Source organism: Leucopleurus acutus, assembly GCF_964270905.1.
Source record: "Leucopleurus acutus genome assembly, chromosome: X".
NCBI classification, from domain to species: domain Eukaryota; kingdom Metazoa; phylum Chordata; class Mammalia; order Artiodactyla; family Delphinidae; genus Leucopleurus; species Leucopleurus acutus.
The window spans coordinates 27,088,281-27,114,570 of NC_139148.1; the positions used below are offsets into that span (position 1 = coordinate 27,088,281).

The following is a 26,290-nucleotide window of genomic DNA, read 5'->3' on the forward strand; positions in this document are numbered from 1 at the left end:
AAAAATATCACCTATTGCTGACACTTAGCTCTTTCCCCTCCTCGTGAAATATACAACATAAACTTTGTCACAAATTGAAACTAATTAAGGGAAGACAAAAACGTGGCTCCAAGACCTAAATTGTCATTGACTGAGGATCATCTGTACGTCTCCTTAGGTGGCTATAAAGATAGTTAGCATTATTAATCATGTACTATAATCTCTTTGGCTTCCCTGAGCAATGTAGTTTTACTTTTACTCAGATGATTATTTGAGTTATGTCTGATTCCTCCTTCAGACTGAAAGCTCCATGAAAGGAGAAATCACGATTCTTTTTTTTTTTTAAGTTTTAAAAATCTTTTTATTTTGAAATAACTGGATGCACAGGAAGCTGCAAAGAAACATATAGGGAAGTCCAGTGTACCATCCTCCCATCCTCCCCCAGTGTTAACGTCTTACATGACTCTAGTACATTATTAAAACCAGGAATTTGACATTAGCCTAATCATAGAACTTATTAAGATTTCTCCAATTATATATTCACTCATTTATGTGGGAATGTGTGTATAGGTACCACCACAACCAAGATACTCAACTGTGCCATTACCGCAAAGGAAATCACTACTCTTTTTGATCAGCATGTAACCCCCAGTATCTAGCACAATGCTAGGCATGTAGTGGTGGTTCAATAAAGTAGGTAACGGATGATTAAATTTGTGAAAGAATACGTGAATAATATGCAAGGTTTCTTGAGAGTCAAGGAAACTGCCAGAGTAGGAAGAAGGATTAGGGAGGGTAGATTTTTTTCTGTTAGTTGAATTCATGCAAGGCAAAAGATGGTTTGCTATTTCTATTGTGTAGAATCTGCCGACTACTCAAAGGTTATGAGACTTTTCTTTTAAGCTTAAGGATAGGTCAAGGCTATAAGTGGCAGTTCCTGGACAATAAACAAAGTAGGTAACTTTTATGTTTTGTTACTGCCGCTTTTAATGACACACAGACACGTATACTAACCCAGGCAAGACCCTTGCTGCAAAGGTATACGCATTGTTCTAGAAAAGGTCAAACTAAAATGAATTAACTGACTGGTATCATGTCCTCATCTGTCTTCCATTTTCCACGAAGATGTATTCCACTTGCTTAGACTTTGGCAATTTTAAAATTCGTGACCTTAATGTCCTCTGAAATGTACAGATTTTATAGTTTAGATTTTAAGAGACACCATTACCCGACGGGGTAATGACAGTTTTATCTGCATTGGTGACTGGATTTGCTGTGATACTTAAATAATAATCCAAATCAAATGATAATTTTTTTGAGAGGCTGTCAGGAAAGGAGAAAGGAAAGAACAAAATACATAGCATTTAACTTGGTTTAAAAACACAACACATTGCAGCTTCCCATGGCTTCTTATTTTACTGGAAAAAAAGTCCCTTAGCAATTCATCTTCCTTTGGGCGCATGAATGACATTTTACTGTGATGTAATTATAAGAAACAAAATCCCTCGGAGATGCTGCCTTAAAATATTTCTCTTTATGATGTTCTGAGCTCGACAAACCTTGGTAGAAAACAGAATACTCTTAATTATGAATAAATTAACTAAATTAGTAACATGAGATGGATATGCAATTAAGGGATTGTTAATTGAAACTGGAAACACAGCTGTATACGGCTTAGAGATGAATCATACCAGTAATGACGCAGATGTTTGTAAAATGTGATTATCTTTAGTGGAGACAGCACTGCATCTCCCAAGCCCATTCTTATATCGTGTCACTGAAATGGTTTTTAAACCCCTGAACACCAGGAATCAGGATCTCAGGGATGGCAAATTAGGCTCCCTGGATATGGGAATTAGTGTTGTCTGAATGTCAGCAATTTGATTCTCTAGCTTTCAAAGAATGTAGATATGGAGCCAACAACAAACATCTGTTAGTTGCATGGTTTTCAAAAACGACAACAACCGAAAGTTGCTGGCAAACCAGTGCCTGCTTCCATCTGAGAAGACAGTAAACTAATGGTAAGCAGTCACACCCCGCTGTGTGAGTGTGACAAACTACAGAGAATGCAGCCCCAGGGCACAGTGCCAGAGACCCAATGCACACATGGTAAACGCACCCTCTGCCGGCGAAGGCTCTCAAAGGTCTTTTTCTATTTTCTAGGCAATCAACCCAGAAGGAAGAACAAAATCTTCGCAACTAAAGGAAGCAGGGGGAAAATGCTGTCATTAATCCTGCTGAAGGTTTAAGTGTGCTCAAATTATCAGTGATTCTACAGCGCTTTGGAAACTTCCATTTTTTGCTTAGCATGCACAATTTTGCCCCGTGCGCAACTGCCATCTGTCCCAGGGAAGGGGAGTGTCCCGATGGATCTGGGTTTTAGTGGAGTTGCATGGTCTTTGCCCAGGCTTCTCGTGGACAAGGTCAGGGCGAGGGGCGAGATACTATGTCCTGACCACAGCTTAATGATTATGGAATGGGGTGCCCTCTCGACAGGCTAAATTTCTCTGAAACTCAGTTTCTGTGTCTCTGGACACAAGCCTGTGGCACTGAAACCAACAACCCTGTCAGGCCGGATGGGGCTTACAAATGCGGCAGACGTCAGTTTCACTACGTGAAGGGCAAACTTACCGCTAAATTGTGGGTGAAAAGAAGAAGTAATGAACAGTTTTAGATACTGACCAACAGAAAATGTATTTGTCAGCTTAGCTTAGCTCCTCTTTCAAAGTTAACAATTCTCCTAACAAAAGCTAGTTCTTGAAAGGAAACAAAAATAAAACAGGAGACAGTCTTAACATTAGCCACTACCTTCCACTATCAAAAGAATGCAGAAACCTTAGGAAATTTTCCTTATAATTCAGGAGAGACCTTTTATGCATTCTTTAATATAGTATTTGGATGATGTGAGCCCCAAATAAGCAACTCAGCTTTTCACTTTATGCTGGCCGTGGGCACACGGGCATAGCTGAGTTACGTGTTTGTTAACCAAAAAATACACTTTTCCGAATGAATGAAGAGAGAGGTGCAAACGTATAAAAAGATACACCACTCCACACTGTCTGCTGTCTGTGTTGGATGCCTATAAATATGGAATTTGTGAAATTTTGGTCACGAAGCCTTTCTATCCTATGTGTTAGTCTCTACGAGTACAGGCTTTGCCTATAACTTCAGTATTGATTTGCTGTTATACAGGTTCCAGCGTCTCTAAATTTCATTACCTGAAGGGACAGCTTGCAATTCCATACACAGGTATAGTAAAAGCAAGATGACTACATGTATACAGTGAGCTTTGAAAGGGCACTTTTTCCCCAATATGCAGGGCCAAATTCTTCATGAGTCTACTAGCCTGTTGCAAATGGTGATAACAAAGGTACTATCATATATTATTTACCGGCATTCATATTAATATTTTCAACCCTGAACGTACCTATAATCATACCAGTATCAGAACCCATTTGTGACATTCCCAGCTATTTGCCTACCTAACAGCTATTCACTTCTTATTCTTTGGTAAAGAATCTCAATTATGATCAGCTACTGAGCGTCAGTGGACCCGGTGCTGGGGGAAAAATTAAAATTGGGTCTAATCCAATCACAGTAGTACCATTCCTTGTAGCCAGTGGCTCTTTTAAAGCAGGTACAGTGAGACCCAGTTCTGGCTGATACATAAGGGAAAATCTGCTAGGGAGCTTCTGGGAAATTCTTTCTTCTCCAGCACACGCGCGCGCGCACACACACACACACACACACACACCTCACATGGAGTTATCCTTGTACCTTATTCCTTTTCTGCCTTGAATATTGTTGTCTGAGGATATGTTGCTTGGTGCAGTGGGAAGCCGTCTTGGAATCATGGGGAGAAAGACAAGAGACTCCCAGAGAAGCTGAACTGCAGTCCTAATATAGTTCAGCTGCTGAATTAAACAGCCCCAGATCTGATGACCTTCGGACTGCTGGTTGTGTTAGGCCAGTGGTTCACAAAGTGTGGTTCCTGACCGCAGTAGTGTCAGCATCACCTGGGAACTTAACTGGACATGCAGAATCTCAGACCCTATTTACTCCAAACCTACTGAATCAGAAACCCCGTGTGAAGCCCATCAGCCTGTAGCTTAATAAGCCCTCCAGGTGATTCTGATGCATGCTAAAGTTTGGGAACCACTGTATTAGATTACCAGATGTCTCGATTTAAGATAGCATTTTCAAAACTTGCCAGGTTCCATTGGGGTTCATGTTTAAAACATAAATTCCCGAAACTATTGAATCAGATTTGCCAGGGGGTCTTGGGAATTAGCAATGTAATCAAGAGCCCCTGGTGATTCTTGTGGCCAGAAAAGTTTGGGAAAAACAAATATAAGGCCCTTTAAGTCGGGCATTCTGTTACTGACTGCTGAAAGCATTCTAACCATCACACCATCTGCAATCCCCTGTGCTCCAGACCACATAGGTAAATAGACACTAGTTCTTGCCTTGGTGAGTATATTGTGAAGTCCTAGTTTGGAGAGCCTTTGACTTTAAGTGAGGTTTACATTTCTGAGATGTTGGTTTCTATCTATCTATCTATCTATCTATCTATCTATCTATCTATCTAACTATCTAGGGCCGCGTCGGGTCTTCATTGCTGCGTGCAGGCTTTCTCTAGTTGCGATGAGCGGGGGCTACTCTTCGTTGCAGTGCGTAAGGCCTCTCATTGCCGTGGCTTCTCTTGTTGCAGAGCACGGGCTCTAGGGCACACGGCTTCAGTGGTTGCAGCACACGGGCTCGGTAGTTGTGGCTGGCGTGCTCTAGAGCACAGGCTCAGTAGTTGTGGCACATGGGCTTAGCTGCTCTGCGGCATGTGGGGTCTTCCCGGACCAGGGCTCAAATTTGTGTCTCCTGCATTGGCAGGCGGATTCTTAACCCCTGCGCCACCAGGGAAACCCCTGAGATGTTGGTTTCTTAACTGTCAACTTGAATTCCTGATCTTTTATGTTCAGAACCTGTTTACTCTGACTCCCCACCGCAGCTCCAGTCTGAGTTCCTAAGCTCATATACATTTTTGACCCCCGCTATCTGGTGGCCCCGTCAACCCCACCAGGATTTCAGAACCCCTCTCAAGTAATTACAGGAGTAATCATGCATTCCTTAACTCTTAGGCTACATTCTCAGAGGGCAGATTCCTACCTGCTGAACTTGAACCTGCTGGTGCCCAGGAGACTGGCTTGAAAGCAGGAGCCGTTAGTCTGTTACAAACTAAACATATATTTTCAAAGTCTGAAAACAAATTCTGCTCAACCAAAAAGAAATAACCTAGACCTCTAAAATATTTAACATTAAATGGTCTGGAATCATCAATGTTCTTTCAGGTTGAATGAATATTTTGCATTAAAACCTTTCTGTCCCTTGTTTACTTGGGCCAGATAAGCTATAAAAGGTGAAAATCATGTTAGTGTAACAGAGTTTCCTTATGAGTGACAAATGTGAAAAGTCAAAAGGAGATTTGAAAAAAATATTTAATGACGTCTCCTTTCTCCTAATTACACACACTTCATTTACGTCGATTTCACTTGTTTCACCTCTGCTACACTTCCCTACCCATACATCCCACACCTCATTCATTCCAGACTCTTAACAACCTTAGGTTATTTCAGATTTCCCTGAACCTCTAACCTTTGCTTATGCTGTCCTGTCTTCCTAGAAAAGTCTTACATTTTTTTCTCTACCTTCTGAAACCCTACTCATTGCTCAAGTCTAAGCTCAAATATCATCCCTGGGGCAAAATGAATAGCTAACTGTCTCCATGTTAATATCACTTATTTCCCCTCAAATCTCTAGCAGAGCCCTTATGGTACTGTTGGTAGTTCATCATTCTTGAAGGGGGCATGTGTCATGAACATCTTTGTCCCTACTGCCAAAGAGTCTGTCTAGCATAATGTAGGTTTTAAGTCTTAAAAACTACTGAACTGAATTTCACGTAAAAGTGATTTTTGGATACAAGCATTAACCAAATAGTGACTTAATTTACTTGTTCATTTTCAGGTTTTACGTAATTCATTGCAAGTAAGAGGCAATGAATAATGTTTGGCTTTTGCTATGCGGTGGAGGTCCCAGCTTGAGTGGCACTGGTCCCAGCTTAAGTCTGAGAAATTCAGGTAAGTGTGGCAAATTCATGGGATGGGGACTTATGGGAACTGAGAGAAAGCTGAAGTTGTAACCAGTTCTGGAGTTACATATCCAGAAGTGTATTATAGTCATATTCGTGGCCCTCCAGATATCTGTTGCAGGGAGACCAAGGAGGTCTCTTGGGAGAAGGACTAACGAAAGAATATATTATAAACCAGGTACTTCACTCAGTAGGAGTGTCACGTTTTGAGAGTGTCATGGTGTGTGCCACCTGGATGCATCCTCTGGTTCAGTCATGCCTGAGTCCTATGGCTGCAAATCAGGATGGTCTGAAAGACCATGTGCCGGATGGAATGCTTTCTGCTGCAGGTGATAGAAAACCTAGCACAAAATGGCTTGAATAGGAGTGCAGAGGCAAGAGCAGAGGACTGGGTAACTCGGAAGCACAATGGCATTATTAGGACTCAGGTTCTTCCCATCTTCCCACTCTGCCATCCTTGGGTGAACTCACCACACACTCACGAAAAGCTACTCGAGTTCTGGTTCATTCATTCATTCATGCGTTCGTTCAGCAAATATTTACCATGCTAAGAACGGTTCTTAGGTGCCTTGGATACAGTAGCAAACAAAACAGACAAGATCCCTGGCTTCTTGAAGCTTGCTTTCTCATGGTGGGAGACAGACAATTTAAAAAAGCATACTAAATATGTTAATTCTGCAGTATATTATGAATGCTATGGAAAGAAGGAAAAACAGAAAAACAGGCCAGCTATTCCTATTGCTGAGAACCATACCACCCTAGAACTTAGTGGCTTTAAACAAACATTTATCACTATCTGCTCAGCTGGGTGTTTTCTGTTTGGGGTCTTTCATGTGTTTGCAGTCACATGGCAGCTGGAGCAGGAGGCATCTGAAGGCTCGACTGAGACGGATGTCCCAGGCAGTTTTTTGCTCACATCTGGCGCCTCACATGGGATGGCTCCAACGGCTGGGGGCTGGCCAAGCATTTCTGTCTTTTCATGCAGCTTCTCCCTGTGGCTAGCTTAGAGCTCCTCACAGCACAGTGACCTGATGGTAGTCAGACTTCTTTTACAGCAGCTCAGTTCCCCCACAGTGAGTATTCCACGTGACCAAGAAAGAAGCTGCAAGCCTCCTTCTGACGTAGGCTCGGTCTTGCCATGTCACTTCTGCCTTTAATACAAGGCCAGCCCAGATTCAGTGTGGGAGGGGGCTATACAAGGTATACTGGAGGCATGGTTCATGGTGGTGGTGGTGGCGGGGGGACATCTTTGTAGAAGAACTACCACGACAGGGTAAGGGGGATTGAATTGAGATGACTGGGAAGGGGGACGTAGGGCAGGTTGCTGCTTAAATAGGGTAGTTAATTTTCAAGGAGGTTTCTTTAAGAAGCTGAGATTTGAGCAAGACTGGAAGAAGGTGACAGAGTTACTCACTTAGATATCTGGGGGAAGAGCATTCCAGGTACAGGGAAGAAGTAGGCACAGCATCCAGAAGAAAAAGAATGTCCATTTAGTTCCCTGGGCGAGGAGAACCTTTCTCAGATGCTCCGCTAGCAGACTTCCCTTTGTATCTTAATGCCAGAGATTGCATTAAACGCCCATGTCTGATGCTTGGCAAGGAGATGGGGAGAAGCAGATCACCATGCAATAGCTCGGTACTGTCATTATTCACTCCCTGGGGCTGAGGCCTCCCTCTGTGAACGTGGACATCTGGAGGAGGGCAGATCCTGAAGAAGCCAGGTCTCTGCCAGCAAGGGAGAAGGGTGTACGTGTATAGAATAGAGGGAGTAGGTTTGGGGAAATGGAAATAATAGTGCGTCCACCACACCCTGGAGATTAAACAATACTCCTTTGGGGCCTAACTGAGGACAACTTGTCCCACCTTCCTAGGGATAGATCCTAACTACCAGCAGAGAACTCTCATGCTTGCTATAGGAGCAGAAAAGGCTGGAAAGGAAGCTGCAGTGGCAGGATCAGTATCTAATTGGCCCAGCAGGAAAGGGGCCACTACCCATGGAGAAGAAGAGGATTTAAGAGTACACTCAGCAGACAGGCAGCAGGTTACATTCAGGAAGAGGAAAGGTAACTCTGAAAGGAAAATTCTATGTACTGCACAGAAATATACTGAGATACATGACGGATAATGGACTTAATTCAAAGAGGCTAACGTCAGAATTCCCAAGTGGAGCACCATAGCTCTAGCTCCGTGGATAACTTTATTGCCCCTAAAGTTTAAGTGTCTGAAGAGAAAGCTATGCCTGAGAACTGGGGGTCCTGACTTGTTTGAAGCAATTCAAGATCTTTCTATACTTCCTAAGTGCCACGTATAGAGTGATCCACCCACAGGTGAGTTTTCTATGTTACAAGAAGAAAGTACATTAAGAGGTAATTCAGTAAATATTTACTGATAGAAACAGAAGTGCATATTTAGAAAGACTAAGTCAAACTGAGATAATAAAGAAATGTAAGCTATAATTCAGAGGAAAGGCATGCCAAAAGCAGAGGGAAAAATCTGAAGCTCACGACTGTGCTCTCCTATCTTCTTTTTCTTGCGAGTATAGGCAGCTGTTGTTAGACATTATCAATATTACATTAACCCGGAAATCTGTTCAGTTTTGACAAGGAGATGCAGACACGATGCATCAGCTGAATGTAAGACAAATTAAAACAATTTTACTGCAAATATAAAAGAGCAAGTGTTACCATAACTAACCTTTGAAAGTACCTTTTCTTTTTAAGGATCAGAATAGTTTTTTCACCCACACATCTAGAAAGAAATTTGGTACAATTTTATTCAACATTTAATGGGAACCCACTAGATGTGGAGTACTATAAAATATCAGTAGATTCTAGAAAAGAAGAGGCCCTCTTTTTACAACGCAGCAGGGCAGAAAGGATTAAATTCCTATAGAGGAAGCACAAATGTATTAGAAAAGACACTGCATAATCAAGTTCAGAAAAGTGAAAAAGTTTAGAAAGGCTTCACAGAAATGAACTGCAGTTCTAATAATAAAACTTACATTTTCATAGTATTTAATAGTTTCTGTTAATAGTTAAAACTTACATTTTCATAGTATTTAATAGTTTCTGAAGCACTTTCACAGTCTTTATCGCATTGTTTCACATGGACCTTGCAAGACTGGTGGGATTTGGATAAGTAATTCCTTTTAAAAACGTTTTAGAATATAGAACGTTTTAGAATATAGAATATATTCTATAGAATATAGAATATATTTTAGAATATAGAATATTTAAACTGAAGGGTGTGTTTTTAGGAATAAAATGAAAGGATGTGAGAAGAATATAGAACATGTTTTTGGTTCTGGTTCCATTATGAACTAGCTGGGTGAACTATGACATATCATGTGATGTCTGTAAAGTCAAGGGTTGGATTTCTGGACTTCCAGAACTAAAATCCTCTGAATTGATGAGCAGTAACACCTTACACAGGCCGTCTTCCCTCAAATAAGACATGCATGGTAGTACACTGGTCATTAAATGATATAGTATTAAAAATAATTAAACAGAAGCTTTTAAAGAATGATTGCTGAAGTATAAAGAATATTAAAATATTCAGTAATTCAAAGTGGATATTTTTACAGCAATGAAACACACTGACATATTCAGCTCTTTTAAAAGTAGATTTAGCAGCTGTACTATTGGCCAATTAATGCTTGGAGCACCTTGTGCCTTGGCTTTAGGCCCCGGCCAGATTCTTTAGGTATAGACTAAGGCTTGAGGCTTAGCCAACTTGATTGCAAAAGCAAGGCCCTAACTACAACTAGGCAAAGTACGATGGAAACAGTGCAAGGCAATCACTGCTGTCGTGAAAGAAAAACGAAGTATGTGCAATGTTGGTAAGTGCCTAACAGCATCTCTGTGTCTGGAGGATTGCCCATTATCAACTAATTACGTGTCTTCCTCCAACATTCTCTGCGTACGATCTCCAAATCAAGGGAAAAAACCCAGTACTTCAAAAGCTATTTTAGGACCCCTGCTTCTGAACAAGATGGAGTAATAAGGACCAAATTTAACCTCTGTCTTGAAATAACCAAAACATGGACAAAATACATGTAACAATGGATTGTAAGACAATGGATATCAAACAAGGAAGCACAGTGACCCCTGAGAGATGGAAAACATAATGAGGTGAGCCCTAGGGTAGTCCCAGATTACTACTTTGAGAGAGTTTCCAGACCACAGCATGGGGAAGAAGAACCCAGGAGGATCCTGGCAGACTTCCTGAGTTGAAGGGATGGAACTGAGACTCTGAGAAGCCTAGGATAGCTAGAATTTATAGGACAGAAGCCCAGAGAGGAAAGAGCTGCACAGAGAGAGAACCCTAGAGATCTAAAGAGGGTCTCCCTCAAATAGTTAGCTAAGTACTGATTAGCACATGCGTGAGGAAACTGTGCGGGGGGCTGGGGAAAAATCACCAGGAAGGATTAGAAATAACACTGTCCAGCACTCATATATGGCAGGGAGCAGTGCCTATTTCCTACCAATCATACTGGAGCCCTCAAGATTCACAGGGCATTGGGTAGAGTACACAGAATGGTCTTGCCTCAGTAGTGGGGAATAATTAGCCCTAGACTGAGTGTTGACCTAATCCCACTTAATCTTAAAAGACCCCAGAGGATCAAACAGTGGCACACACTTTGGAAAGGGATTAATAGAAATATATTATAGAAAGTTTCTTACATCATATGTGAAGTGGTCTAATTCCACTCAGAGATACACTGTGATAAGTTAAAGATGTATACTGTAAACCCTAAAGCAACCACTAAAATAACAAAACAGTTACAGCTAATATGCCAACATAGGAGAGAAGGGATTCATTAATTCCAATTAATCTAAACAAAGACAGAAAAAGAGGAACAAGCAAAGAACCAGCGCGATGAAGCAAAAATAAGTAGCTTGATGATAGGTTTACACTTAACTATGTCAATAATCACATTAAATATAAACAGTTTAAATATTCCCAATTAAAAGAGATTGTCAGATTGGATTAAGAGAAAGCAAAATCCAATTATACGCTGCCTAGAAGAAATGCACATTAAATATAAAGATACAAATAGGCTAAAAGCAAATAAATGAAAAAAAAGTTACACCATGCCAGCACTCATAACAAGAAAGCTGGAAGTTACATCATTAGACATTAGGGAAATGCAAATTAAAACCACAGTGAGATACTACTACGTATCTATTGAAATGGCTAAAATATAAAAGATTGACCATCTCAAAATTTAGAGAGGATATGAAAGAACTGGAACTCTCATCCTTTGCTGGTGGGAATGTAAAATGGTACAGCTGCTTTGTGTTAACAGGTTAAACACACACGTACCATATAATCTAGCTGTCCCTCTCCTAGGCATTTACTCAAGAGAAATAAAAACATAAGTCCATTTAAAGACTCGTACATGAATGTTCATAGCAGCTCTATCTGTAATAGCCCCAAAATGGAAACAACCCAAAAGTCCACTAAAAGGTGAATGAATAAACTGGAGTATTTTCATATAATGGAATACTACTCAGCAACAAACAGGGATAAACTATTGATTCATGTGACAACATGGAGGAATCTCAAGATATGTATGGTGACTGAAAGAAATGAGACCGAAAAAGAGTGTATACTGTATATCCTATTTATATCAAACTGGAAAATGAAAGTTCATCTCCATTTTCTACAAATTCATTGCAGTATTATTTATAATATCCAAGACATGGAGACAACCTACGTGTCCACTGACAGATGAGGGGATAAAGAAACTGTACAATGAAATCTTGGCATTTGTGACAACATGGATGGACCTTGAGGGCATTATGTGTAAGTGAAATAACTCAGAAAGACGAATGCTGTGTTATCTCACTGATATGTGGAATCTAAAACAAATAAAACAAAACAAAAAAATGAACTCATAGATACAGAGAAAAGATGGGTGGTTTCCACAGGCGGAGGTGGGTGGGTGAAACGGGAGAAGCATCAAAAGGTACAAACTTTCAGTTGTAAAATAAATTAAGTTACAGGGATGTAAGGTACAGCATGACGATTACAGTTAATAATACTGTACTGCAACCTACTAGAGAATGGACTTGAGGATACGGGGAGGGGGAAGGGTAAGCTGGGACAAAGTGAGAGAGTGGCAGGGACATAGATACACTACCAAACGTAAAATAGCTAGCGAGTGGGAAGCAGCCGCATAGCACAGGGAGATCAGCTCGGTGCTTTGTGACCACCTAGAGGGGTGGGATAGGGAGGGTGGGAGGGAGGGAGACGCAAGAGGGAGGGGATATGGGGATATATGTATATATATAACCGATTCACGTTGTTATAAAGCAGAAACTGACACACCATTGTAAAGCAATTATACTCTAATAAAGCTGTTAAAAAAACTGGTTACTGCAAAAAAGAAAAAAAAACCGAAGTGACCAAAAGAATGTGTATTAAGAGCCTAAGAGCCATATTGTAATGGAAAAGAATCTGAAAAAGAATATATATATATATATATATATATATATATATATATATATATGTATGTATAACTGAATCACTTTGCTGTACACTTGTAACTAATGCAACATTGTAAGTCAACTATACTTCCGTTTACAAAAAAAAAAGAATCTCTAGGAGGGAAAGAAAAAGATACAGTTAAAAAAAAAAAAAAAAAAGAGCCAGGTCAAAAGCAGGAGGATGGTGGAAATGTTTCAGGCCGAGGGAGCACAGGCAGGAAGAAGTCTCTAATGCACAGGGAAGCTGGGGATGTGAGACTGGCCAGGGAGGAAGAGCCTGGACCTCCCGGGGACTTATAAGCAGGGTTAGGGGTTGGAACTTTGTCCTAAGGCAAGGGAAAACCATTAGAAAGCCTTAAGAGGCAGGGAGGTAATGACAGTCAGATGTGCTTTCTCAGAGACAATTCTGCATAGAACAACGTCTATGCTCTGATGCTGTGTATGTAAGAAGAAAATGTGTGTGGGGGGAGGGACGGGGTATGTTACGTAGGCGTGTAAATGCATTAACGACTGGAAGGATAACAGGCCAAAATGAAAGGGAAAGTGGGGTGCAGGTAGATGGTCAAGCTAAGAAAAACTTTCAAGGTTTATTCTATACACTTAGATATTATGTGAGTCTTTAAAAAAACATTTTTATTGGGATATGGTTTGCATACAGTGAAATGCACAAGTTTTACTGTACAGTTTGATGGGTTATGGAAACTATGCAACCTTGTAACTCCTATCAAGATAGAGAATATCTCCATCATCCCAGAAAGTTCTCTCATGCCCATTCCTGGTCGCCTCTCCTTGTACCTTCCAGGGACAGCGACCATTTTGATTTATTTCACCACAGATTAGTTTTGCCTATTCTAGAACTTCTTGTAAATGGTACCATAGAGTATCTATTTTGGGGGAGTCCAGCTTATTTGCACAACACGTTTTTGGTATTCATCCATGTTGTTACACACATTCATAGTTTGCTCTTTTTAATTCCTTCCATCACCTAGTAGTAATGGATTATATGAATATACCAAATAGGTTTATTCACTCACCTGTTCATGGATTTGGTTGTTTCCGGTTTGAGGCTGTTGTGAATAAAGCTTCCATGAACATTTTTGCACACGCACAAATACTGTACTGCCTATCTGGAAGATGCTAAAAGAGTTTATTTTAGAAGTTCTCAGCACAAGAAAAAAGATTTTGTAACTAGGTGTGGTGATGAATGTTAACTAGACAAATTGTGGTGATCATTTCACAATAGATACAAACATCAAACCATTGTGTCGTACGCTTGAAATGAGTATAATTATGTCACTTATACCTAAAAAAATTATACCTAAATTAAAATAAAGCAGCGAGAGGAAGAAAAGCTATTTTATCTCATATTCCTCCAAAGGTAATATTAAGTATATTCCATGTCATCAGAGCAGACAGATCATTAACTGTTGATAAGGGTCTAAGATATGAGTAAACCATGTTCACCACAGAGTAAAGGATGCACATTTAATTTTCGATCAATTATTTTTCTTTTTGGAACTTTTGAAAATTAGTTAAGCCCTGGTAAACTTTATACATCCACAGATCTAGACATGAATACTGTTTCTTCAGAAATACTAGTTTTGTTTCCTAATATACCGCCTGTGGTATAGTTTTCCCCTTATTTTAGTTTTCAACAACATTTCTGCTTACTTTCATGCTTTCAGCGATTCAAGAACTATTTATTGAATGCCTACTATGTAAAAGATACTGACAAGTATCATTAGATATGGTAGTTAGGGCCCCTGCCGCCTTCATGGAGCTGACATTCAAAGTGGTGCAGATAAACTTTTAATAAACAAACACATAGCTACAGATTTTCGTTAAGTGCCGCGAAGCAAGCAAACAGGATGCTGTCTGTGATAGAGAATGATAGGAAATTCTCTTTTGCTGTGACTTAATTATATATTAACTCTCCAGGCCATTACTTCAAATGATTTCTAGTTGTTAAATTTACATACTGGAATTTTACTACTCTGTTTAGTTTGTTAGTCCCAAGCTTCAGGCTTTTATTTAGAATAAAAGCTACAGATGAATAGAAAAGTCACTTAGCTAACTTGTCTTCATCCTTTAGGTTTCAGTTGGAAGGCCGCTTTCTCTGCATCTTCTCTCATAACACTTACCACAATTTGTAATTATTATATGGGAATTTTTTAAATGTCTGTCTTCCCAAGAAACTATAACCCCCATTAGGGCAGAGAGTGCTTAGTGCTTCCATGACTGCATCCCTACTACATAGCACAGAGCCTGGCAGAGGGTAGGGACCAGAAAAATATTTACTGAATGAAGGAGTATTTCTGCACACGTCGGGAAGATTTTGATGATGAATTCCTCCTGGTTCTACAGATGAGATTCTCCTTTTGAATGTGTGAATGACTCAGACTCGGTTCTAAACAGGCGATCCCTGAGAGTGTGCTCTGAGACTCATATACTCATCCTACTTTAAATCTGCATTTCCTCAACTCTTAATGCAGGTGATCCCTCACAAATGAGTAAATGTAAGGAGAAAGTCATACTTTTTGCTTAAAGGTTTGAACTGTAAACGAAGAGGACATATTGTCACGTCTGTCTAACTTTATAGCAAAGAAGTGGTATTGTATAGTTAGTCGTTCTGACAGACTCCACAGCCAGGCTGCCTGGGTTCAAACCCTGGCTCTCATTCACCAGCCATGCGACCTCAGGCCAGCACTCTAACCTTTTAGTTTCTCATTCTCTTCATCTGTGAAAGGAGGATAAAAATAATATCTACCTCAAAGGGTGATTGTGAGGCAGTCAATGCTAGATAAGTGCTCGTTATTAATCTCAGCAATGCATAATACTCACTAAAAACAATTCTTCTTGAATTTATCTTGTGCGACTTCATTGGCCCAAAAAGTATGGCCCTGTATAAAAAAAACCTGTATTTCTAATACTTTCTAATTTATCCTATTTTCCAACCACAGCTCTACCTCTGAAATGAATGAATATATTAACTGAAGGGACAATTTATATCATAATGATCATTATTTTAAGGATATTATAGAAGTTGTAAGAATGAAGAAATATTAAGACAACCTACAGTAATTTAAAATGCCCTTTGTGGTACTGACCTTTAAAAATAGCATTTCTGGATTTCATAAGCTGGTTTCCAGTCCTACTTACAGAGTTGGCTTTAACATCCAGCTTTTCATTTGGTCTGAAAGCGGGTTATTTCTAGAGGAATGCGGAGGGAAGGAGAAGAGGTGGAGTCTTTCTGGTGGAAATGTGAGAACAGCAGCTCTTTGAATGTTGTGCGTGACGTAGCCTGGGAAATGTGAGCAGCTGCTGGCGGAGTGTTTCACACGCAGCGGGAGAGTGGGAAAAGCAAAGAAGCAAACCACCAGGGCAAACAAATGCAGAAGAATGGGTGGGGCGGGGTCAGGCTGCAGTGAAGGAGGGAGGTCAGGCTAGAGGGAGAAGGACACTTAGAAGAATGAAGAATAAAGCAGTGAGAATTCTGAGGAAAGGGCAAATGTCAGCTGCACAATAAGGGAGAAGGAAAAGGGGCATGAAGGCAATTTTAAGTACTCGTAATTATATGCGTATTTCTGAAAAGAAATTAGAGAGATCAAGAGGCTAAAAGAAATACATACATAAAACTGCTGTTTAAACACATTGAACAGGAACACATCACATCTTTAAGAACAATAATAAAACTATTATATGTATTGCCACAGTAGCTGGTTTCAGAACTAGCAAAAAGTGTTCCTGATGAAAACAAATCAGAAAGTAAGTAGTACAGAAAGATCAAGCATTCAGGTAACCAAACTAATACTTCATAATGATTTTGGTTCACTTTATAAAATCTCTAAAAAAATTAATATGCCTTTCATTCTAACTCATAAACATATCTTTGACTCCTACTGGCTTCATTCTCATTTTGTACCTCATAAATTTTTTTGGTCACACTCCCTACATCATTCATTTTTCTCCCTATGGTCCCACACATCCTGATGCCTTTAAAAAAAAATAAAGTATGCCCTTGAAAACTAGATTCTTCTTCTTTGGGGTGAGGAGGCTGGACTCTGGAACATCTGGTCTACGTTACTGTCAAGGGTACCTGGGCAACTTCAGTATCCTTCCTCTTGAATAAAGTACAATTAGCTGTAAAAACATTGTAAACCACAATGACTGAGGAAAATGTCCATAAGCTTGACAGTGCACGTTAACCTAAGTGTGTTCTAAGGGCTGTAACTAGCCTGGACATTGAGATTTACACATTCCTTTAAATCTTTAAAGGGACTCGTTCACTTCTGTTTTTTTTTTTTTTTAAACAGAGATGAGGTGCAGCATAAATGATTGTTCTCTCTTTACTGAAAAGATGTTTTCCTAGAACTCAATTGTCCCTTTTTTCACGGGTCATTCTATTCCTAATGTCAACAAATCCTTCTGTGACCCAACCTTTTCTAAAACAAACACATTCTTCTTTCCTCTTTGTTCTTTTCATTTCCTTTACCTTCAACTTAAAAAAATTCCTGCCAAAGGGCACATCAAACTTGATGTTATAGTTGAAATCTTTTTACAAGAGCTACCTACAGTTTGGAATGTGTTAGAATAATTTTTCCTACAATATTTTTGGATAGTGGCTTTCAGTCTTTTCAAGCCTGTGGATCCCATATTAACTTTCCAAGACTTAGAGGATCCGCACATAATAAAAGTATTACTTAGTATCTGTCAATTGTGAAAAAGTGACCGACCGATAAAAATCTGTATGAGTTTAGTAACCACACATGCAGTTACTTATTTATGAAAAATACTGGTATATGGGCAAGACAGTTTTGTATTCTAGCTACAGACAATGCTTCATGCAAAAATATATTTCTACACCTCTCCGTAAAACTCTGTGACCCACAGTTTGGGAACGAATCTTTTATACGTGGTCACAGATCAACAGCATCTCCTGGGAGCTTGACAGAAATGCAGAATCACAGATTTCAGCCAATACCTACTGAGTCTTGGAGGGTATTTTAACAAGCTCTGCAGGTGACTCTTACCCATGCTAGGTTTTGAGATTTACCTTCTAGACCAGTACTATCCAACAGAAATATAAGGAGAGCTGCATACACTATTAAATTTTCTAGTAGACATACTGAAAAAGTAAAAAAGAAACACTGTCGGTTGTTTTACTTGAAGCTACAGGCTCACTTGGTTCATTTTCAATAGAAATATCTAACTTTGAATAATCAAAAAAAAAAAGAAGTGGGTGAGAGTAATTATGATGATATATTTTACTTAACCAAATACATCAAAATATTTTCACCTCAACATATAATCAATACAAAAATATGAATGAGATGGTTTACATTCCTTTTTTTTGGTGCTAAGTCTTTGAAACCTAATGTGTATATTACACTTACAACACACTTCAATTTGGACTGGCTACATTCAAGGGCTCAGTATCTACAACTAGGTCATGTGTCTTGAAATATAGTAACTATAAATTCATATTTACATTATGTTTATTATATTCATGCATATTTACATTTTAGATTTATAGTTATAAATTCATATGGTGTTACTAGGAATCTACTAAAAGTTCCCTTCACCCTTTTCTTTCTGCCTCAGAGACGAGTGCTTGGGTCTCCACCTTCTTGTAGCACAGTAACACTCCCCTGATACAGAATTTTCTGCATGACATTATGCTTATTTTCCACAGTGTAACTCTAAAGTTCTCAAAGTGTCTTGCAGAAGTCATATACATACTTAACCTTTTAAACGCAGCTGTACCCAGCAAGTGTTTAATGCAGAATAACGGTTATCAGAGTGTGGGCTCTGGACCAGCAGCAGCCTCACTTGGGAGCTTGTTAGAAATGCAGAATCTCAGGCCCCATCCCAGACCTACTGAATCAGAAACTCTGCAAGTGGGGCCCACACACAGTGATCATACAGTGATCTGTGTTTTAATAAGTCTTCCAAGTGATTCTGAGGCTCACAACCATTTGAGAACCACTGATGCAGGAAAACATTTCCTTTGAGAACGGCCACAGGCTTATTTTCTTCTCAGTTCTGTGATCTAACTACAAGCAGAATCATTTTTGGTCTTATTAAAGAAAAAGTCACGGAAGGGCATGCTAAGGAGACATCGGCAGAACCAACCCTCAGCAAAACGGAAGTGAAGAAAGTTGGCTGTCCTCTCCTCACCCTCAGTTGGTAATGGGTCCACACTATTTGTAGGAGCAGACTGCCCAGCTCACTACATTTCCTGCCAAGAAGGGACCCCATAAACCACAACGTAAAACGATTAGCCCAAGATCCTTAAAAAAAAAAAAAGAAAGAACATAAGGAAAATGTTCAAAATCCATCAACACATTTAAAGGATCAAATCATGTACTCAACGACGATAAGAACACACATACATATATACTGGGTTGGCCAAAAAGTTTGTTCGGGTTGTTCTGTACAATGGTATGATGACCCGAATGAACTTTTTGGCCAAGCGATAGCTGAACAGACGCCTGCTGCAAAAACCTACCTCACCCAAGTAAAGGACATAACCTTCTCCGTTGGAACTTTTAATTTTTTTCAATTAAAAATCCTGTTTAGTTTTTTTTTAAAAATGAAGCCATGCAAATATTTGTTGGCCAGCTAAATATGATTCCATGACCTTCCACGAATCTTGCCAATCTTATTACACAGACCAAACTCCCAGTCAGAAATTATTGAAGAATTTGTAAACCAGAGATCTGAAAAGGTACTACTTTTATAGTATTAGTGTCGCAATAGCCTACACACACACACACACACACACACACACACACACACATTTGTTTATAAGATGGAGAAAGGGAGGGAGGGTGGGCCATTATGGAAGTAAGGAAAGAAAATTCATCTATAAAACTTTGCTTAAGGGCTTCCCTGGTGGCGCAGTGGTTAAGAATCCGCCTGCCAATGCAGGGGACATGGGTTCGAGCCTTGGTCTGGGAAGATCCCACATGCCGCGGAGCAACTAAGCCAGGGCGCTACAACTACTGAGCCTGTGCTCTAGAGCCCATAAGCCAGAACTACTGAGCCTGTGTGCCACAACTACTGAAGCCTACGCACCTAGAGCCCGTGCTCCACAACAAGAGAAGCCACCGCAATGAGAAGCCTGTGCACTGCAATGAAGAGCAGCTCCCGCTCGCCACTAGAGAAAGCCCACGCGCAGCAACGAAGACTCAATGCAGCCAAAAATAAATAAATAAATTTATAAAAACAAACAAACAAAAAAACTTTGCTTAAGATGGCATAAGCAGTGAAGGGAGTTTTGGTCACTATGTCCTTGGACCAGATAGGACAGTTACAATGTCTGGTTGCCACATAGTAGATGCTTAATCACTGCTGACTGAATGAAAGAAGGAAAGAAGGAAAGAAGGAATGGAGTATATAGAAGACGAGGGTCTACATCCCTGTGACAGAAAGTTACCACAGAGATGTGACGATGGAGTATATAACTGCCCGTATGACTTTGGAAGAATCTTAGGAAACCTTTAAAAACACATAATTCATGATGCTGTCCTTAAACATATTTAAAGAATGTCATGCATGGAAATGTCTTCATATTTAATACTTTTCAAGTGATTACATTTTATACATCCTACAGTCAACGAAGCATTTACATTTTATATTAAATGTATTTGCAGCTTCTGTTGCTATTCATGGGTTTACTCATGATGCAGAGAAATGGGCAGAACATTCCCTAGTAGTACTTCCCTAGTAGCAACAGTACTTCTGTTGCTATTCATGGGTTTACTCATGATGCAGAGAAATGGGCAGAACATTCCCTAGTAGTACTTCCCTAGTAGTACTTGTGTTTGGTGACTAAAGAGCACAACTATGGCACTAAAAGTGTGTGCAATGCTTCAAAATTAGAAAGGTTTATCATCAGTTTTTCTTCCCATTTGGTTTCAATACCCATTTCTACTGGATCAGGTATTAACATTGGTTCCACTTTGAGAGCCAATTCATTAAAATGACTTTTGGTTGATTTTAGTACAATTGCTGAGTTACAAAGACAATGAGGAATATAATGCTGTATAATTTTATATTTGAAACGACAGGTGTGCTTTTAAGGGGTACAGTGAACTGGGCTCATTAATCCATTGGCTTGTAAAGGAAGCTTTCAAAGTTGATATCCCTGAGAATTATTTAAAAAAGAAGTGAAGCATGAAAATAAAGTGAAGTATTGTGTTGCCCAAAATAGCTTTAAAGTATGACTCTGTTAAGTCCAAACTTAACAGGACTGTGAGAAGAGGCAACAAAAAGGGTAGGGAGTTGCAGTTCACAACTGATTCAGATCGTGACTGACACCTAAAAGCTGTCTGACTGTCATTGTGTCACTTACCGTCTCTGTAAGTCTCAGTCTCCTTACTTGTACAAGGGAACAGTGATACTATGTAATCATAATACGTAATCATAATGTTTTGAGGATTAAGTGAGGTAATGTACACGAAAACTCTTTGTAACTACAAGGAATGATGGTTTCCTTTGTCCAAAACACATTGTCCGATGGTCTCACAGAAACATCCACACCAACGTGTCTATTCTGAGGGAGAAAATAGGATTTTATTCCCACAGAGAGTTTCAAATGGGCAAATCAATGTCTCTATACTTCTATTCGTGGATTCAATATAAATCCAGAACTCCCTATACGTTCTATTTCTATGTACAGACACTCTGTGACTGGGTCTTACATTGCTATTGATGTTCATATCTATGTGGTTTATGTGTTCCTATCATTTTGAGAGATACTACACACAGCTAAAAAACCAGCATGCCTGTTTTAAGTCAAAATTAATGGATCATGTAACTAAACCCAGGATATTCTGATATCAAGTAGACATAGCCTGGTAGTATGTCACTCTACTTCTTCTGTTACACTATTTGCTCAAATGTAAGACTCTTTTTCTTAGGCTTGTATCTGCCTTCCCACTACCCCAACTCTCCATTCCTGGTTTTTCTTTGTCTTATCAGACACAGAAGCTAAGATGAACTCACACTTTTGTCATGATTTTAGTTAACTGACATAGCACTGTGAGTGAATGAGTTCTTTATTTTCATAGAAATATGATGTCATAATAATGGTGGGCTCACACTCCCCTCCACAGAAGCTGGGTAATGCTTTAGTCTCACATACATTCTTCTAAATGTAAAAGGTTCTCAACAGGATGTATGAGTTGCTCTGCCAGTAATGGGGATAAAGTTGTTTGATATGAACCTCACTTCTTGCTTTGTTCACTTTCTGAACAAGGACTCAACATTTATAATAAAGCCGAGTGGTTAGAATTCTGGTCAAAGAAAAAAATGGAATCAACTTGACTCAGTTATGTGCAACCCCAAACCTTGTATTTATCAGCTTTCTGCTAAAAACACTTCTTAAGCCTATTCTTAAGGTCACGTTAAAAACTAGCAACGTGTGGAATTTGCCACAATAAGAGCATATGCCGCAAACTGAATTATTTAATATGAGAAGGCTGTGTTATATGTGTGTTGGAGATGAGGGGTTGAAAAGTTAGAATTATATTGATAGGAGGAGGAACATAATCCCAACAGGTCACGTTTGTATTATGAAGAAGAAGCAACTCCACTGATTCTAGACTAAATTTTGTCATATGTGTATCTCCCCCAGATATCCACATACACAATCATAGGACTGAACTGGCTGTGACCTAAGACGAAATGCATTACCTCGTTTTACAAACGAGGAAACAGAAGCTGGGAGACGTCAAATGGCTTTCCCAAGATAACATGGCCAAATAATAGCTGAGCTTCAATTTGAAGTTAGGTATTCTACTATTCACTCCTACACTCTTTCTACGACATCACACTATCTTCTTTTATGTACTTCCCTATATTTATAAGCAAGTCCTTATTCATTTTAAAGAATGGATACAAATTAAGCTATTTATATTTTCTCATACTTTATATTTAAATAACAGTGTAACTATGATGGATCACTTAGCATTGATTTTTTAAAACTTTTCCTATCATAATATTTTTATCTCATTTGTAAATTTACATGCCATTGTCACAGATTTACATCACATTCTGAAAGCAAATGTGGCATTCAGCTCACTACAAGAAATTTTAAGATAATAGTTCAAGAGTGCTTGAATGGAACGAATGTGTCCATTGGTTTTCCTTGGACATTTATTACTTTCCTTATTTATGTTTAAATTGAGAAACATACTAAGGATGAAACTGATAAGATTTTAATAGTACTTAACCACTAGGGAGCAAATAGACATAGAAATGCATGTAATCTCTTAAATACATTGCCTTGCTTTAGTCAATGCCACTTATAACAATCTATCATACATGTATTTCAAGACTATCCATCACAACAAAAATTAAATTATATGAGATCTCAAGAGGTCTTGAGTTTGGAACTCGTTTTCATTAAAGATCTAGCAATTCTTTAACAGGACTTTCAGTCACACCCCTAAATGGACTGCCAATAGGAAAAGTAATCTGGTTTACCATTTTTTTCTTACTGAAACACTGAAAACAAATATTTTTATTTTAGTATACAAATATAAATTATAATATATTCATCTCAATATTTACCCATTATAATAATGTTTACTTAAAGAGTATTGTAATGTACAAAAAGCCCATTTTATAATATTAAGGGAGGGACTTCCCTGGTGGCGCAGTGGTTGAGAATCCGCCTGCCAACGCAGGGACATGGGTTCGAGCCCTGGTCCGGGAAGATCCCACGTGCCGTGGAGCAACTAAGCCCGTCCGCCACAACCGCTGAGCCTGTGCTCTAGAGCCCACGAGCCACAACTGCTGAGCCCACGTGCCACATCTCCTGAAGCCTGCGCGCCTAGAGCCCATGCTCCACAACAAGAGAAGCCACTGCAATGAGAAAGCCCGCGTGCAGCAACAAAGACCCAATGCAGCCAAAAATAAATAAATGTATATAAAAAATATTAAGGGAAAATCACAAACTGCAAGATAATATCTACGATTACAAAACTTAAAAATGATATCTGCAATTTAAAACAGACTGGAAGTAAAATGTAAACATATTATAAGTAGCTGAATCTGGAAAACACATATTTTTAAACCCAGTTTCCTCTTTCCTCTCTGTCCCCAGAAGCATACTCTGTGCATCTTATGAAACCAGAAAAAGAGAGAAACAATTCCTTAATTCTATGGTCAAACAAGTTTTAAGGTTTGGGGGTATAATGGTGGCCTTCACGCATTCAACATATAGACACACCTATTCCACCATTACATATTCTGAGTTCTTACTGTGAGCCAGGTACTGTACCAATAACTCTACCTGAATTAGTTCCTTTAATATTACAGCAAGCATGCTGCAGACGAGGAAATGGACAATCAAAGAGGCCAAGTGACTTCAAGTAAGTCTGATTCCAAAACCTGTATGCTATAATAATTACAGTTATAACTGCAATAACACCAAGAACTAGAATTCACACAGTGCTGACCATGTGGCTAGTACTTTACTAAGCATTTCCCATGTATTTTGACTTACTCGTCCTGACAATAGACAAATGTTTTAGAAACATTTAACATCCCCATTTTCTTCAGATGAAACACTGAGGCACAGAAAAGTTAAATAACTTGCCAGAGGTCCCACAGCCAGTTAAGTGTGACCTTGAGCACACCTACATTCCCTTTATTTACTATGCAAACCTATGAAAAACTTCCGTTGTGTGGGTCTGTGATAGGATGATCTTTCTTTAAAAGACTTAGAATGTGTCTTACCATTGACTCTTGTTTACATTAGGATTCCAAAAGGAAAGATGTGTTAAGAATCCAAGCGATGATAGTACAACGCCATTGCATGCCAGTAATTTAGTTCTTCCAGCATGATTCAGCGTTACCGTCCATGTTTATTGCAAGATATAGTAAAGTCTAACTCTAAGCCATTAAAAAATGAATATTAATAGGCTTGAAAACATACACATAGGGAATTATTAAATAATACAAAATATCCTACACTCACAAAATATTATCATGAGTATCACATGAAGAAATTACTTTTATTGTTCCTTACAAACAAGCTTTATCTGTATATTCTCTTACTGACAGAAGGAACCGCAATGCTTATAATATGCCTACCTGCAGAAGCTTCCACCTGGTGTTCAGGTCTTCCAGAGTGCTGAGGTTACATGGCGACAGCTGAGTGCCCAACGTGGTGAGCTGGCGAGCAAGGTCATTGATGTGGCTTACATTCTCTTTGAGAGGTGCAATTTCTCCTCGAAGTGCCTGTGTGACATAGTCAAGGGCAAAATGGAAGATGAGAACATTTAAAGCAAAAAAAAAACCAGGCACATGGGAACTACAAAGTATCGTATTTTGTTGGAGGTGTCAGCAACATTTGCTCTATTATAGTGGTATTATGACAATGAAGATTTGTTAATGGGTGGATAACTAATATCTATTGAGCACTTCCTAGGTGCCTAATCCTGTGATGAGCTCTGTCCAAACGTAATCTGATTTTATTCCTACACAAAAGCACTATGCGGTTGGTAGTTGGCGAATTCTCATTTTACACATGAGAGAACAAAACTGCAGAGGTTAAACCTTGCCCAAGGCCCCATGGGCCAAACTTGGGGAACCGGGGTTACATGCTCAGGCTTGTCTGCCTCCAAAGTGCATATTCTTAACAATTAAATTACCTTTCCAAAGAAATTCAGGATTGGCAAAGGAAAAGGAAAACTGCGATGCTGCTAGACTCTAAATTCTACTCATCTCACAACCAAAAACGGAGGCTTTCTTTTTTAACAGTAAAAGATGTACTCCATCATAAAATAGTACATTCCAACTTCGCACCAACTACATAATAAATCGATTCATTTAGAGATTAGGGTATTTTGTCAAATCCTAAGAATGACTTCCAGGTCTCCTGGTATTTTAGTCCTTGTAGTAATGACTGAAGAAGGCTCCCACGGGGCTTCTCAACTGTCTCTGAAGCACGACAGCAGGATTCTGTGATGCAATGCATCATGACAATCTGTTGAGAAGAACCCTATGCAGATACGGGGAGGATGTTACCATGCATCATATCTACCCTACTGAGACGACATTTATGGACCTTTAACGTGATGCATGATGTCCCAGTGTTCCAATGAGCAATTTCTAAGGGACAAATTCCCTCACTTCGGAGAACAGTTTGTGTAATACGATGTCTGTGCACAAGGACAGCATCACTTACTTGGCTATACGTGCTGTTTTGACTTGCTTGATCTGGGCAGGTGTTATTTTTGTGGTTCACTTTGTTGATAAAGCCACTGTTTACACTGACTTCATCTATAACCTTCCAGTTCCTTCTGACTCCAAATGACAGGAACCAGTATGTACATTCTAAATAAGAATGGCATTATCCTCTCAAATCAAACTGAACACCTCATCACTAAAATGTGGTATCATATGGAGTATAAGACTCTTATATAGGTCTTAGATAATAAGGACATTGTGACAATCACTCTGTTGAACTTACAGTTTTTTAAAAAGTGGTCATTAAAAATATTAAAGAATCATGGGGTTCCTTCTGGGAGTGATAAAAATATTCTGGAATTAGTAGTGATGGTGGCACAGCTCTGTGGTTATACTATACACCACTGAATTATACACTTTAAAAGGACGGATTTTATGGTATGTGAATTATATATCAAAAAAATAAACAAAGAAAAACA

The 26,290-nt window shown here is 39.2% G+C and overlaps 1 protein-coding gene across 2 annotated transcripts in view; it reads right to left on the reverse strand.

Annotated features, from left to right (window-relative positions):
- Window positions 1-26,290, reverse strand: part of DMD (dystrophin) — a gene marked incomplete at its 5' end in the record, with an annotated part of 2,126,456 nt that overhangs the window by 310,055 nt on the left and 1,790,111 nt on the right. For both annotated transcript variants that reach the window (XM_082864911.1, XM_082864910.1), the window contains one exon: window positions 24,714-24,860. In XM_082864911.1, the coding sequence (XP_082721037.1) occupies window positions 24,714-24,860 (147 nt within the window). The remainder of the gene's footprint in view (window positions 1-24,713; window positions 24,861-26,290) is intronic.